This window comes from Notolepis coatsorum (genome assembly GCF_963971535.1).
Source record: "Notolepis coatsorum genome assembly, chromosome: 10".
NCBI classification, from domain to species: domain Eukaryota; kingdom Metazoa; phylum Chordata; class Actinopteri; order Aulopiformes; family Paralepididae; genus Notolepis; species Notolepis coatsorum.
Genome location: NC_140174.1, coordinates 136,242,661 through 136,257,660, shown reverse-complemented (window position 1 = coordinate 136,257,660; position 15,000 = coordinate 136,242,661). Strand labels below are relative to the sequence as shown.

Sequence of the window (15,000 nt, the reverse complement as noted above, 5' to 3'; positions counted from 1 at the left end):
TTGTTTATCCCTCGCCAGGAGTTTGTGAAGCTGACTGTGTCAGACATCCAGGTGACCTATTTGACCATCCTGGTTGGTGACTTTCTACGAGCCATCACTGTCCGCTTCCTCAACTACTGCTGGTGCTGGGACCTGGAAGCTGGGTTTGTGAGTAGTCTCTCTCTCTCTCTCTCTCTCTCTCTCTCTCTCTCTCTCTCTCTCTCTCTCTCTCTCTCTCTCTTTTTCTCTCTCTCTCTGTCTGTCTGCCTACGCGGATGACTTGACCATCTTTGTCAGGGATGGGGAGGATGTAAGAGCCATAGAGAATAGCCTAGAGGTGTATGCGAGAGCAGCTTCAGCGAGGGTGAACTGGGGTAAGAGTGAGGCACTGCAGTGTGGGGCATGGAGGGGCCTGACATTACCACAGTTACCGGGGGAGCTACAGTGGGGTGTGAATGGCCTCAAGCTTTTAGGGGTATATCTGGGATCAGAAGGGTGGGTCAGTAAAAATTGGGAGGGAGTAGCACAGTCAATGGTGGCTAGGTTGTCAAGGTGGAAGTGGCTGCTATCGCAGATATCCTATAGAGGGAGGGTGCTCATAGTTAATAACCTGGTGGCTTCATCCCTGTGGCATCGGCTGGCTGTTCTTAACCCCCCCAGGGGCTTCCTGGCAGACATCCAGAGGAAGCTGGTGGACTTTTTCTGGTCCAGACATCACTGGCTGAGGGCCGCAGTCCTTTATTTGCCGGTTCAGGAAAGAGGACAAAGCCTTATCGAGCAGGATGAATGCTTTCAGACTTCAGGCAGTACAGAAGCTGCAATACAGTACGGGAATATGCTGGAGGGGGCCAGCATGTGCGCTGCTGCGGAAGGCTGGTGGTTTAGGGCTGGACCTGCAGTTGTTCCTGATGGAACTGGAGGAGCTGAACACTGTGGGGGTCTCGGATTTCTACCTGTCGGTGCTGAGGGCTTGGCGGCTGCTGAGAAAGACTCGGGTGGAGGATGAGGCACAAGGACCGTGGGTATGGGAGGAGCCTTTGTTTTGTTCCCCCTGGAGGCGGTGCGTTCTGCCACCCTGAGACAGCGGCTCATGAGAGGGGGCATCAGAAAACGTTCGCATTTACTGTCGCCAGAGAGAGGGGAGTGGAAGACCCCTCGGGAGCTTTCGCTACGGACTGGAATAACATCTCTGAGACTGCTGGAAGGGTTTATCAGGGAAGTGCTGGGGGTTCTGCCGGACTATGTCAGAGACCGCAGAGTGATGCCACCGGGAGGGGAGGTGCTGGAGTTCCCTGCATTGCAGGTGTCGGCAGAGAATGGGGTCTGGCAGGAGGAGGGAGGTTTACTGTCCTTTACCACCCCCAGCTTGGGGCAGTTTAGCCTGGCATGTGGCAAGGCTCTGTACATAACCTGCATGAAGGTCAGAAACATCAGGTCCCTGCAGGACGTCAGGCAGCATCAGTGGCAGGGGGTGCTGGGTGATGGCAGCACTGCTAGCTTTAGGTGGAGGGTTTTTTACAAACAGCCTCTGCCTAAGAGGTCAGGGGACCTACAGTGGAGGATAGCGCATGGGGTGTTGGCAACAAATCGGTTCCTGGCTCGGGTGGATCCGGGGGTGGGTGATGGGTGCCCCCAGGGCCGGATTAACGACCGGGCCGTCCGGGCCGCGGCCCGTGGGCCTCTAGTGATGAGGCCCCCCCAAATTTTTTTTTTTTATTTTAATTTTTTTTTGAGGCCCCTCGTCACTAGAGGCCCCCAACATTTTTTTTTTTTTTTTTTTTAACTTTACTTTTTACTTTTTTTTAAGGCCCCTCGTCACTAGAGGCCTTTTGGAGGCCCCTCGTCACAAGAGGCCCCAAATTAGTATTATTATTTTTTTAACTTTTATTTAAAAAATGTTTGGAGGCCCCTCGTCACTCGAGGCCCCAAATATTTGTTTATTTTTTTTTTTACTTTTATTTAAAAAAAATGTGGAGGCCCCTCGTCACTAGAGGCCCCACATTTTATTTTTATTTTTTTTCTTATTTTGGAGATCGATGTCATACTGTGACACTGAAATGAAAACATATTTCATCAACTAAAATATTTTGTCAACAAAAATATTTCATCAACTAAAATATACAGTATGTCACACCCTGCCGTCTGCAAGTGGCTAATCTTGAGTATTTTTTCTCCTCTTCATAAGAGTTTGAGGTTTTCCGTTTGAGGTAAAAACAGCAATAAAAAGTCAAAACTTGCATCTCCACATCCCAGCCCCGACGCCTGAATACTTTTACCAACGGATTTCCAGTTCTGCGTTCGCGTTCTGCGCTCTGATTGGCCACTGACGTTTCTGGTAGCGCCAATCGCGTGACGCCTCTTTCTTTCACCGGTTAAGCTTGGCACTCTTTCGAAGTTGGTTAAGGTTAGAGTTTGTCTTAGAGCAGGGCGATAGAACACCAGCCCTGATTCCATACTCTAACCTTAACCAACTTCGAAAGAGTCGCCTAAGAAACGTCAGTCAATATTTCGATTGTATTTTTTTTCTTTTATACATACATACATACATACATACATACATACATACATACATACATACACACATACATACATACATACATACATACATACATACATACATACATACATACATACATACATACATACTTACATACATACATACATACATACTTACATACATACATACATACATACATACATACATACATACATACATACATACATACATACATACATACATACATACATACATACATACATACATACATACATACATACATACATACATACATACATACATACATACATACAGCCCCACCCCCACCTAATAGACAGTCCCCTCCCCACCGTATGTAATGTATATATTCTCTCCCCACCGTATGTATATTTCTCTCCCACCCACCCACCCCCTCCTAATGTACAGTCCCCTCCCCATCATATGTATATACTCTCTATCAGGATCTATGGGTAACAGTACTGTATATTTGCATATCATATATGTCACAAATGTAACAGTACTATATACCTGTATGTCATGTATGTCCCTATGCCATAAATGTCATGATGTCATATATGTTGTGCATGTCATACATGTCACTATGAATTGAAAATGGGGGACCCTGATGTAAACAAGACAAACGTCTTTCTCTGGTCTGCATCCCCTTAACAATTGTGTGTATTGAGCCGTACTGTATTATTTGTACCCATTCTGCAATCTGTTAAATACAATTTTCATTAATTAATTAATTCACAGACAGTAACACAGGACAAAAACACATTTTAACCCCCTCCCTTCCCTAATTATAATTTAAATTGACATTCACGTAAAAGTAAGCTTACTATTCTAATATTATATTCTTGTCTCCAAAGTGTGTGCATGTTTTTTTTCTTCCTGAGGATGGCGCCATCCCCCCATCTAAACATGACGTGTTTCTTTTCTCTTCTTGATTGATTGATTGAAAACTTTATTAACAGATTGTAGAATGGGTACAGTACAGTACAGCTCAATAATTGTTAAGGGGATGCAGACCAGAGAAAGACTTTCGTCTTGTTTACATCAGGGTCCCCCATTTTCAATTCATCATAACATATATGACATACATGACATACAGATAGACAGTACTGCTACATCTATACATTTATGACATACCAGATTTGCAAATACAGTACTGTTTGTGATACGAAAAGAGTCCAGAAAAGAGAGTATATACATTTGACGTAGAAACTGTACATTGGAGGAGGTTGGGTAGGTGAGGTGGGGTTGGGGGGTGGGGGGGACTGTACATTGGAGGTGGTTCGGTGGGTGTGAGGGCTGGGTGGGTGGGGGACACTGTACAACTGTATAAGAAAAACTGTACATTGGAATATTGACAAAACCATACTTGGTAATTGTTAAGAGCCGATGGGCTTGTCTCTAATTATCTCAGATCACTTACTTGAGATATAACCCTTTGGCCGCTCGATATCCCCCAGCGAGGTGCTAACCTCGCCAAGTTCTCGAGTCAATTACTATTTCTGTCTAGATTACTTCAAAGTCACTGGTCTAGTTATATCCAGTTGATATGAAATGTAAGCATGAAGAGTTGTTAATCTCTTCTTGTTTGTAATAGACCGAATGTATGTCTAGGAGAACCCTTATTGCCTATAATAACAATAATATTATTATTATCATTATCATCACCGTCCTCATTAAAGGGAAGGCATGTAGTACTGATAATTTGAAAAGCTTGGTTGTATTACTACTCTTTTAATAAGTATTACCACTGTTAATAATATAACATTAGCGTACTAACACGTAATCATTGTTTGCAAGCCCCAGTACCTCCTGTCAATCCGACAGGCCCGTCCGCCAGAGGGACCGACCATCCAATCCTGCAGTGATTTAGACAATCGATTTCCCACAGACCTGACAGCCCATCGAACCGAGATACCAGAACCCGCAAACAACAAACATTGCCATGTATAGTATTTATACAGTACATAGCATATATATATATTAGAGGTGGGCATAGATAATTTTTTTTAATCTAGATTAATCTATCTGCAATCCTGGATTTAATCTAGATTAATCTAGATTAAAATGGCCCAAAAAAAAAAAAAAAAACTGCCGAAGGCATTCAAAATATCAAGTTTCAAGTTTCAAGTTTCTTTAATAGTTGTCATACAGAAGTACAGAATACTTTCATACAAAATGCTTCTTACTGTTACGCTCCAGAGACTGTGCTAGACAAGATAGTATCAAATAACATAGTATAGCATGTAATTTAGAAGAAGAAAATGAGGTCACAGTGTTCGGTATAGACATATGTACAATGTTCTGAGTTACCATATAAAAATATGTGTGTTCTACCCAAATAATGACCAGAAGTAAGTCCTTACTTTTTCTTTCCTCCTTATGTTTCTCAGGCCAGGTGGCCCATTACACCATGAGCCCATCTCCCCATTCCAAAATGCATTACAGACTGTTTGAAAAAGCTGTTTTGCTATGATAATTGGTAATGAAATATCAAAATAATGTTCAATAAGATGTACTTGTGTTTAATAAGTTGTTTTATTCAGAAGTTAACACAAATAAATAATATTACCAGTACAGTACAGTATCTAGCACACTCTCAGGAGCAAAACAGAAAGAATCATTTCAAACTTGAACTATGTGACATGGCTTGAATCAACTGCTCCAGTGGAGTTGCTCAGTGGCCAATGGTGTCAACTGTGGTTGTACTGGGCAGCTCCCAGGTGTGAATGGAACTGTGTGAATGTGAAGCAGGGCGTTCCTGAAAAAGAGCGTCTGTGCTCAGCGAACCTACCCTGAGTAAATAAAGGTAAAAAAATATATATATATATTAGATTAATGCGTTAATTATATTATCGCGCGATACTAGTATAGCGTTAACGCAGCACGTTAACGCCGTTAACGGCCCAGCTCTAATATATATAATATATAACTTTTAGCTGAAAAGCATTAACCATTATAGTCACCTTCAATAGGAAATCAGGGCGCGGCCGGCATCGTGGCACATTGCTGGCAGAAATCAGTCCAAGAATTCAATGGATAATTAGAAAAAAGTAATCTTTATTTCAATGAAGTTACAAAAAACAAAACAAAACATCTCATCTCTAAGATCGCAATAGCCTGACACGCAGTGATGGGCAAGCTACTTGGAAAATGTAGCAAGCTACACTACAAGTTACTCTCGATTAAATATAGCTCAACTACAATGGAAGCTATCCCCAGAGAAATGTAGCAAGCTACACTACAAGAATATGGCAAAAATAGCTAGCTACATCGGCACTACTTTTTTATTTATTTTTACTTCGTGACCAAGTTTCCACCAAACAAATAGGCAGGAAAAAAAATTCTCAGTTTGATTGTTTATTATAAAACTGAAACAAGCCCTCGGTCTGGCTTTTTGTGTCATCCTTTTAACATGAACTTGTATTACACACTTCTTCAATATCTGAATTGTTTTACTTCATTTTACTAGTATTATGCTACCATGTATATACTACTACCAACTATGCTAATATGTCTATACTACTACAGTATGTACTCAGAGTATAACACTCAAGCTTGACACTGACAAACAATACTACTTATCCTTGGCTGCTAGATATGTACCACTCCTACTGACTTGTTGTACACAATTTGTAAGTTGCTTTGAATGAAAGTGTCAGCTAAATGACCAAATGTATTTAAATATGTAACTCACAAAACATTCCATGGCCCCAAAATCATGTGGGGACCGCCCCTGGGGGTCCTGTCCCACAGGTTGAGAACCACTGCTTTTCCCTCTTTTTTTCTTTTCTCCACCCCAATAATATTGTTCATTTTCTGCCTACAGTGAAACATCATGATAGCAGCTATCTTAGTTAAAGCTGTTGACAAAGTGTACTGACTTGTGTGCTGTTTGGGAACAGTTGATTTTCATCAGCTCACCTGAATGTGTCTTCAAGTTGAGAGCAGCATAGTTTTAGCCGTTTTTTCAGTCAAACTCATAAATGTGTCCCAGATAGGGCCATGGAGAGTCATTGTTGTTATTGACATCATCATCTTCATCAATGCCATCGAACCCCTCTGCCATTTCGCTCAGACTGGTTCTTGTTCATGTAATCCGTTAAATTGCATTCATTCAATACGTCTGTTTTGATTTTCACTTCCTGCTTTGCGGCTGGAGTCCCGCCCTATCCTGCCTCTGATTGGCCTACCCATAACGTTTTGGCCTACCATACCCAATCGTGAAGTCGTCACTCATATCTAAACAAACCAACCAATCATAGTGGGTTTTTTACGGGGATTTTTTTTTCTCCTCGCAGATATTCTAGTCTAGACGAAAGTAGCGTGTAACGTTTCTCGTCGCTACGTTACTACTTCGTTCTATAAATAGCTCCGCTACAGAGACTGCTACCCTGGTTAAAAAGTAGCGAGCTACCAGCACGCTACTGAGAATTGTAGTTAAGCTATGTAGCGTCGCTACTGGTAGCAAGCTACTGCCCATCACTGCTGACACGGCTGGTGTCGTGCAAGCAAAATCCTGCATCTTGTCTTCTAAAGTAACAAATGGAAAAATCTGAACATCTGAAAAATCTGTCTCTCGAAGTTGGAGCAGCCATTTATATATCATGTCAAAACCTCTTTTCTATTGGTCCAAAAACAGTGATATCACAGTGATGTCATTTCACTAGCCAACCAACGTACAATACATAATGACCAACTCTCCTCCCCTCCTAGTTGTCATTGGCTGCCGTCTACTCCACTGATTTGTAACTTAAAAAGTAATTGTAACAGTAACAGAGTGGAAAGTCCCTCTGTCTCTAGCTGGAGCAGAGGCCGATATGGTGTAACCTCCCTTTGTCTCTCTGCGCTGGAAAGCAAGGCCACATTCTTATCGTTAACTCCTTCTGTATGTGCCTCTCTCGTTCTGACTTGCTCTAATAGTGAGAGAAGCAGACGGAGAGGCCTTCTGTGGGTATCATCGCCAAGCATATCATTCTTTTTAAGCAGAAACTTATGAAACATATAATTAATATAGCATTATATATATATATATACCTTTATACCAACAGTATATATATGTTTTCATAATTATTACATGTGAAATCATTGGTTATATGTTTACTCTATGCAGGCAAGACAGGCAAGGGTTAACATGTGCCAACCTGCTCCCAGCTTGGGCCTGCTCTTAGCTCAAGGCCACAGATAGAGAGAGCACATTCCCCCCGTCTAACAGAGACTGCACTTATCAAAAAGGCTTCTGCCTCCATTCCGACTGCACATTAACTGTAACATAGTTTTAAAAGTGTACACATCACACATTGTAGTTAAATGTTGTATAATAGCTTTCCCCTCGGTATGGTGATAGGAGGTCAGACACATGGGGGGAAGCACACATTCTTACAGCATCCTCTCTTATATACATGTTAAATGCTCAATATACATTGGTGGATATGTTCTGCACATCATTCTCCCCATCATTCTCCCTCTGCTTCATAAAAACAAGGGCTAACTCTGCAGGATAGATAGATCTATGCATTCTGCATTCCATTCCGCGTTTCTGCTGTGTTTCTTCTCAACTCCTTTCTGACTGGGCATTACCAGCCCAGGCCTAGAAACTTGTTCAAAGCGTATATGCATATATATACATATACACATATATATATATATATGAATACATATCACCTCTAGACACCTATAGTAACATATGCCTAGATTTAAAACAAATATATACAATAAACCTATTGTATTGATTCCATTGATTCCATTGATTCCATTCTCCAGGATCACGCAAGATATTGTAGTGTACACAATTTACTGTTCCAGAGTCCACAGTCCATAGTTCTCACAGTTTTACACAAGTGGGAGGAAGAATATACAGACATTCCTCATAATCATATATAATAAAAGCACACACATCCACACGCACACACTCACTTTAAACAAACACACTGTAGCACCCACTCCACACACTTTATAGCACACACCCACTTTAAACAAACACACTGTAGCACCCACTCCCCACACTTTATATTTATTGATGAAGGATTGCACTACAACTCGTACACCTTACTGTAAATTGTACCTAAATTGTACCTCATCCCATTTCTGCTTTGCACTATATAGTACTGTACATTAGTACACTGCATAGTATTGTATATTATATGGTAACTCAGAACATTGTACATATGTCTATACCGAACACTGTGACCTCATTTTCTTCTTCTAAATTACATGCTATACTATGTTATTTGATACTATCTTGTCTAGCACAGTCTCTGGAGCGTAACAGTAAGAAGCATTTTGTATGAAAGTATTCTTTACTTCTGTATGACAACTATTAAAGAAACTTGAGAAACTCATAATAACCAGTGTCACTAGTTAGCTGTGACACTTCACAGTAATTTACTGTACATTGGAGGGGGTTGTGTTAGGACATTTACAGGGGCCAGTTTCGAATTGCAGTCTCCCGTAGGTGTTCTTTGAGAGTGTTTTTGAAAGTGGGTAGTGATTCACATTCCTTTACAGCTTTGGGTAGGGCGTTCCACATTGATGTGGCATAATTGCGAAACGTGTTTAGTCCCTTGTTTGAGCCGAATCTGGGTTTAACATGATTTGTGGAGCTCCCTCTAGTGTTGTGATCGTGGTATTCACTGACCTTTGTGAAGTATTTTGACATTGATTGATTGATTGATTGATTGAAAACTTTATTAACAGATTGCAGAATGGGTACAATACAGTACAGCTCAATACACACAATTGTTAAGGGGATGCAGACCAGAGAAAGACTTTCGTCTTGTTTACATCAGGGTCCCCCATTTTCAATTCATCAGGACATATATGACATACATGACATACAGATAGTCAGTACTGCTACATCTATACATTTATGACATACCAGATTTGCAAATACAGTACTGTTTGTGATACAGAAGGAGTCAAGAAAAGGGAGTATATACATTTGACGTAGAAACTGTACATTTCCACTGTACATGTACATGTACATGGGTACCTTGTTCGTGTAGTGTATCTTGTAGACCAGGCCCATTGCAAGTTGCTGTACTCTGTCGTCTACTCTAAGCCATCCTAGGTTGTCAAAGTGGGCAGGGGTGATCAAAGTCCTTTTAGCTTGGCCCTCAGAGCCCACCACTTCTAAATATTCTCAGTGATGGGCAAGCTACTTGGAAAATGTAGCAAGCTACACTACAAGTTACTCTCAATTAAATATAGCTCAACTACAATGGAAGCTATCCCCAGATAAATGTAGCAAGCTACACTACAAGAACATGGCAAAAATAGCTAGCTACATCGGCACTACTTTATTTTATTTTATTTTTTACTTCGTGATCAAGTTTCCACCAAACAAATAGGCAGGCAAAAAAAATTCTCAGTTTGATTGTTTATTATAAAACTGAAACAAGCCCTCGGTCTGGCTTTTTGTGTCATCCTTTTAACATGAACTTGTATTATGTACAAAATCCAGGAAGGCAAGTTTAGCTGGGTGCAGCCTCTACAAAAGAAAAGAAAGAGACCATTTGGTTTTATCAGTTTTTATAGTATAGTTTGTTGATTACTTTTGATGCAGTAATGGTCTTTTTTTTCTATTCTATCTTTATGTATTATTTATCCCTAAACTCTGCATCTTCTGAAACCTGCCCACTTTATCAACCAAAAACACACTTCTTCAATATCTGAATTGTAACTGTTTTACTTCATTTGACTAGTATTATGCTACCATGTATATACTACTACCAACTATGCTAATATGTCTATACTACTACAGTATGTACTCAGAGTATAACACTCAAGCTTGACACTGACAAACAATACTACTTATCCTTGGCTGCTAGATATGTACCACTCCTGTTGACTTGTTGTACACAATTTGTAAGTTGCTTTGAATGAAAGTGTCAGCTAAATGACCAAATGTATTTAAATATGTAACTCACAAAACATTCCATGGCCCCAAAATCATGTGGGGACCCCCCCTGGGGGTCCTGTCCCACAGGTTGAGAACCACTGCTTTTCCCTTTTTTTTTCTTTTCTCCACCCCTATAATATTGTTCATTTTCTGCCTACAGTGAAACATCATCATGATAGGAGCTATCTGTTAGTTAAAGCTGTTGACAAAAAGTGTACTGACTTGTGTGCTGTTTGGGAACAGTTGATTTTCATCAGCTCACCTGAATGTGTTCTCAAGTTAGTGCTGGACGTGTGGGCAGTTGAGAGCAGCATATGTTTTAGCCGTTTTTTCAGTCAAACTCATAAATGTGTCCCAGATAGGGCCATGGAGAGGCATTGTTGTTATTGACATCATCATCTTCATCAATGCCATCGAACCCCTCTGCCATTTCGCGCGGACTGGTTCATGTAATCCGTTAAATTGCATTCATTCATTCAGTACGTCTGTGTTTTGATTTTCACTTCCTGATTTGCGGGTTGGAGTCCCGCCCTATCCTGCCTCTGACTGGCCTACCCGTAATGTTTTGGCCTACCATACCCAATCGTGAGTCGTCATACTCATATCTAAACCAACCAACCAATCATAGTGGGTTTTTTACGGGGAGTTTTTTTTTCTCCTCACAAAACTTTATAGTACTCTAGACTGTTTCTCCCGACAGTAGCGTGTAGCGTTTCCTCGTCGCTACGTCACTACTTCGTTTTATAAATAGCTCTGCTACAGAGACCGCTACCCTGGTTAAAAAGTAGCGACGCTACCATCACGCTACTGAGAATTGTAGTTAAGCTATGTAGCGTCGATACTTGTAGCTAGCTACTGCCCATCACTGAATATTCTATATATTTTTTAAAGTGACATATAAAACGCCACTGTGCGTGCGTGCACGTGTATGTGTGTGTGGGGGGGCCTCCACAAGAATCTGGCCCAGGGGCCTCTGAAGTCTTAATCTGGCCTTGGGTGCCCCTTTTGCGGAGTATCTGAGACTGTAACCCATGTTTTCCTAAAGTGTCAAAGGATCAATAGGGTGTTGTGGTTCCTAAAAGGGTTGTGTGTGAAGCTGGGGGTGATGTTCTGTGTGGAGAGTTTCATCCTCGGCCATACATATTCATTACGTAACAAGGCTGTGAGCGTTTTACTGAACTTTATTTACGGGCAGGCTAAGTTAGCCATTTGGCTGCTGACCCGTAGGAATAGGATCAGGGGCGTTGGTCCTACGGAATCGGTGCCTATGCTGAGGGGTATGATTTCTGCATGCCTTAGATTAGAGTTCATGGTTTTCTCACTGAGACATAATGTTGATACGTTCGTGAATGCTTGGGGACTGGGGAATGCAATGTGTACTGTGGGGGAGGAGGGGCTGAACATATGCATTTGAATGTCAAGTGGTTTTTATGTGCTGAAGGACGTTTTTGGGGTTTGTTGGGGTGTTTGTGTGTGTGTGTGTGCGTGTGTGTGTGTGTGTGTGTGTGTGTATGTGTGTGTGTGTGTGTGTGTGTGTGTGTGTGTGTGTGTGTGTGTGCGTGTGCGTGTGTGTGCGTGTGTGTGTGTGTGTGTGTGTGTGTGTGTGTGTGTGTGTGTGTGTGTGTGTGTGTGTGTGCGGGTGAGTGTGTGGGTGTGTGTGTTGTTTTTACGAAGATGCCGTGAGATTTTTGTGTCTCTACTGACTGTTTTTAGTTGACATGTCTTAATAAAGAACATCAAAAGTCAAAGTCTCTCTCTCTCTCTCTCTCTCTCTCTCTCTCTCTCTCTCTCTCTCTCTCTCTCTCTCTCTCTCTCTCTCTCTCTCTCTCTCTTCTCTCCCTCTCTTTCTCTCTCTCTCTCAATTCAATTCAACTCTCTCTCTCTCCCTCTCACTCTCCCTCCCCCCTCTCTCTCAATTAAATTAAATTAAATTCAAATGACTTTAGTGGCATGATGTAACTTGTACATGTTGCCAAAGCAAATTATTAATATTAACGTAAGCATAATCTCTCTCTCTCTCTCTCTCTCTCTCTCTCTCTCTCTCTCTCTCTCTCTCTCTCTCTCTCTCGCTCTCTCTCAATTAATTAATTAATTAATTAATTAATTAATTAACTGGACTATGCTGTCTCCAACCCTCAATGACACCTTTTGATCATGCCCTCTAATCTGACCTCTACCAACCTACTTTATACAGCTTTTAAACCGGATACCACCTAGATGCCACATAAGTCTAATGAAAATCGAGTGAGCGCCTCAGGAGTAGTAAAAAAGTAGAAAATGTGTATTTATGAAGACATTTAAAAGTTGGCAACACATTTACATTTTCATCATGACTTGACAGGCTGTTGAGGTGGTTGATGTAGTTTTGTGAGGACAGCAGTGTCATGATGCTATCAGAGGACAAACACATGTGTCTAGTTTGATCACTAGAATCAGACAAAGCATTTACAAGTAACACATGACGTCCTGTGTGCTCACTGTACCATTCATATTATATATATATATATATTCCACACTTCCATTGGATCTGGTGGCCATACAGTTTGCCCTATTAACTATATAAATTATACATGTAAAGACGTTGGTCCCTAGATGCCACACAGAAAGTTTCTTGAGAATCAGGTGATGAGGGCGATATGAGGTCGATACTCCATCTCAGCTGATTGGGGTAAATCCATAATATCCCATATACTTTGATATAATTATGTAGTACCAAAGATTGTACTGATATTTTTCATTCTATGTCATGCAACACAAGCTTACAGGACATAATTATGTACTACATGATATTGTCAGCTATTCAGTTACACACTGCTCACTGTTGATGTTCTTGTATGCAAACATATGTATCACTACACTGTATGTTGACATGTATGTAATGTTATCCTGGCTGAGTGCCACGTCACCACCAGTGAAGACGGTGTGGCTGCAGGTTCAAGTCAACATGATACATGATGACACAATGACATCTGGCAGGATCCCTCCCTCACATTCACTGACACTGGACACTGCACTGAGAGAGAGAGAGAGAGAGAGAGAGAGAGAGAGAGAGAGAGAGAGAGAGAGAGAGAGAGAGAGAGAGAGAGAGAGAGAGAGAGAGAGAGAGAGAGAGAGAGAGAGAGAGAGAGAGAGAGAGAGAGAGAGAGAGAGAGAGAAGGGGGAGTGGAGAATGATGGAGGAGGAGAGAGAGGGGGGTGTGGTTGAGAGAGAGGGGGGTGGAGAAAAGATGGTGGGAGAGAGAGAGAGGGGTGTGGTTGAGAGAGAGAGAGAGTGGGGGAGGGAGAGGGGGCGAGTGGAGAAAGATGGAGGGAGGGAGGGAGAGAGAGAGGGGGGAGTGATCATTGAATGTGATTAATGTGTTGCTGTGTTTCTGCTTCCAGCCCTCATACGGAGAGTTCGACATCAGTGGTAATGTGCTCGGGCTCATCTTCAATCAAGGCATGATATGGTGAATTGCTCTTCATCAAATTGATGACAATTCTCAAAAAAATTATAATAATAATAATAAATAAATAAACAATCTCCTAATCTTCCCGTCCCCTAAACTAATCTTCCCGCGCTGCAGGATGGGAGCGTTCTACGCCCCTGGCCTGGTAGGTCTCAATGTCCTTCGTCTCCTCTCGTCCATGTACTACCAGTGCTGGGCGGTGATGAGCTGTAACGTGCCCCACGCCAGGATCTTCAAGGCGTCGCGCTCCAACAACTTCTACATGGGCCTGCTGCTGCTGGTGCTGTTCCTGAGCATCCTGCCCGTGGTCTACACCGTCATGACCCTGTCCCCCTCCTTCGACTGCGGGCCCTTTAGGTGGGCAGGGGAGCCTCCAGAGTCTGTGGTCTACACCGTCATGCTCTAGTCCAGGAACCCCCAGATTGATTACACACTAGGCCCCATTTGATCAAATGTCGTAAATGGTGCATTTTTATACAGTGCTTTTATCTGAAGCACTTTACAATTTTGTTCCTCACATTCACCCACTCACTCACACACTCACACACCGATGGCAGAGGTGACCACGCAAGGTGCCAACCTGCACATCAGGAGCAATTAGGGGTTAAGTGTCTTGCTCAAGGAGTGGGGATCGAACCGGGAACCTTCTGACCACCAGATGACCGCTCTACCTCCTGAGCCACTGTCGCCCCAGGGTTCCCTGTTGTCTCACAGGGATCAGTTAACGTCTTTATTATGAGTGGCTTTAGGTTGGAGAACCATTGAGAACCTGGGCCCAGGAGTTCAAAAGTGATCTAATCAGATTTTTACGGATTAAATCAAAATCCGTAGCTCAAAACTTTAACATAGGATTGGGATCATTTGTATCCAAAAAGAATCAGGATTTCCTTGAGTCCAGTGGATTCAGAGTGGATTGCCAGAAAATAATATAGTGTACAATTCACGAACCCCCTTCTCAGCAGATTGTTATTGTTAGATATGATGTAGTGCAGGATTGCATAGCTATACAGTATAATACTGTAGTTTTGGAGATAACAATGTAGACAGTGAAACCTATGATCAGAAGAATAGTCCCTCTTATACATACCGCTGCTGGCGGGACAAAACCTCCTAACTCCATATATATATATATTTTTTTTAATTTATTTATTTTTATCAACT

General features: G+C 41.9%; 1 protein-coding gene across 1 annotated transcript in view; it reads left to right on the top strand.

Annotated features, from left to right (window-relative positions):
• The window catches only part of tmc2b (transmembrane channel-like 2b), a gene marked incomplete at both ends in the record, with an annotated part of 36,073 nt that overhangs the window by 17,215 nt on the left and 3,858 nt on the right, over window positions 1–15,000 (top strand). The window contains 3 exons of the mRNA XM_084323200.1: window positions 19–147; window positions 13,772–13,839; window positions 13,957–14,196. Of these exons, the coding sequence (XP_084179326.1) occupies window positions 19–147; window positions 13,772–13,839; window positions 13,957–14,196 (437 nt within the window). The remainder of the gene's footprint in view (window positions 1–18; window positions 148–13,771; window positions 13,840–13,956; window positions 14,197–15,000) is intronic.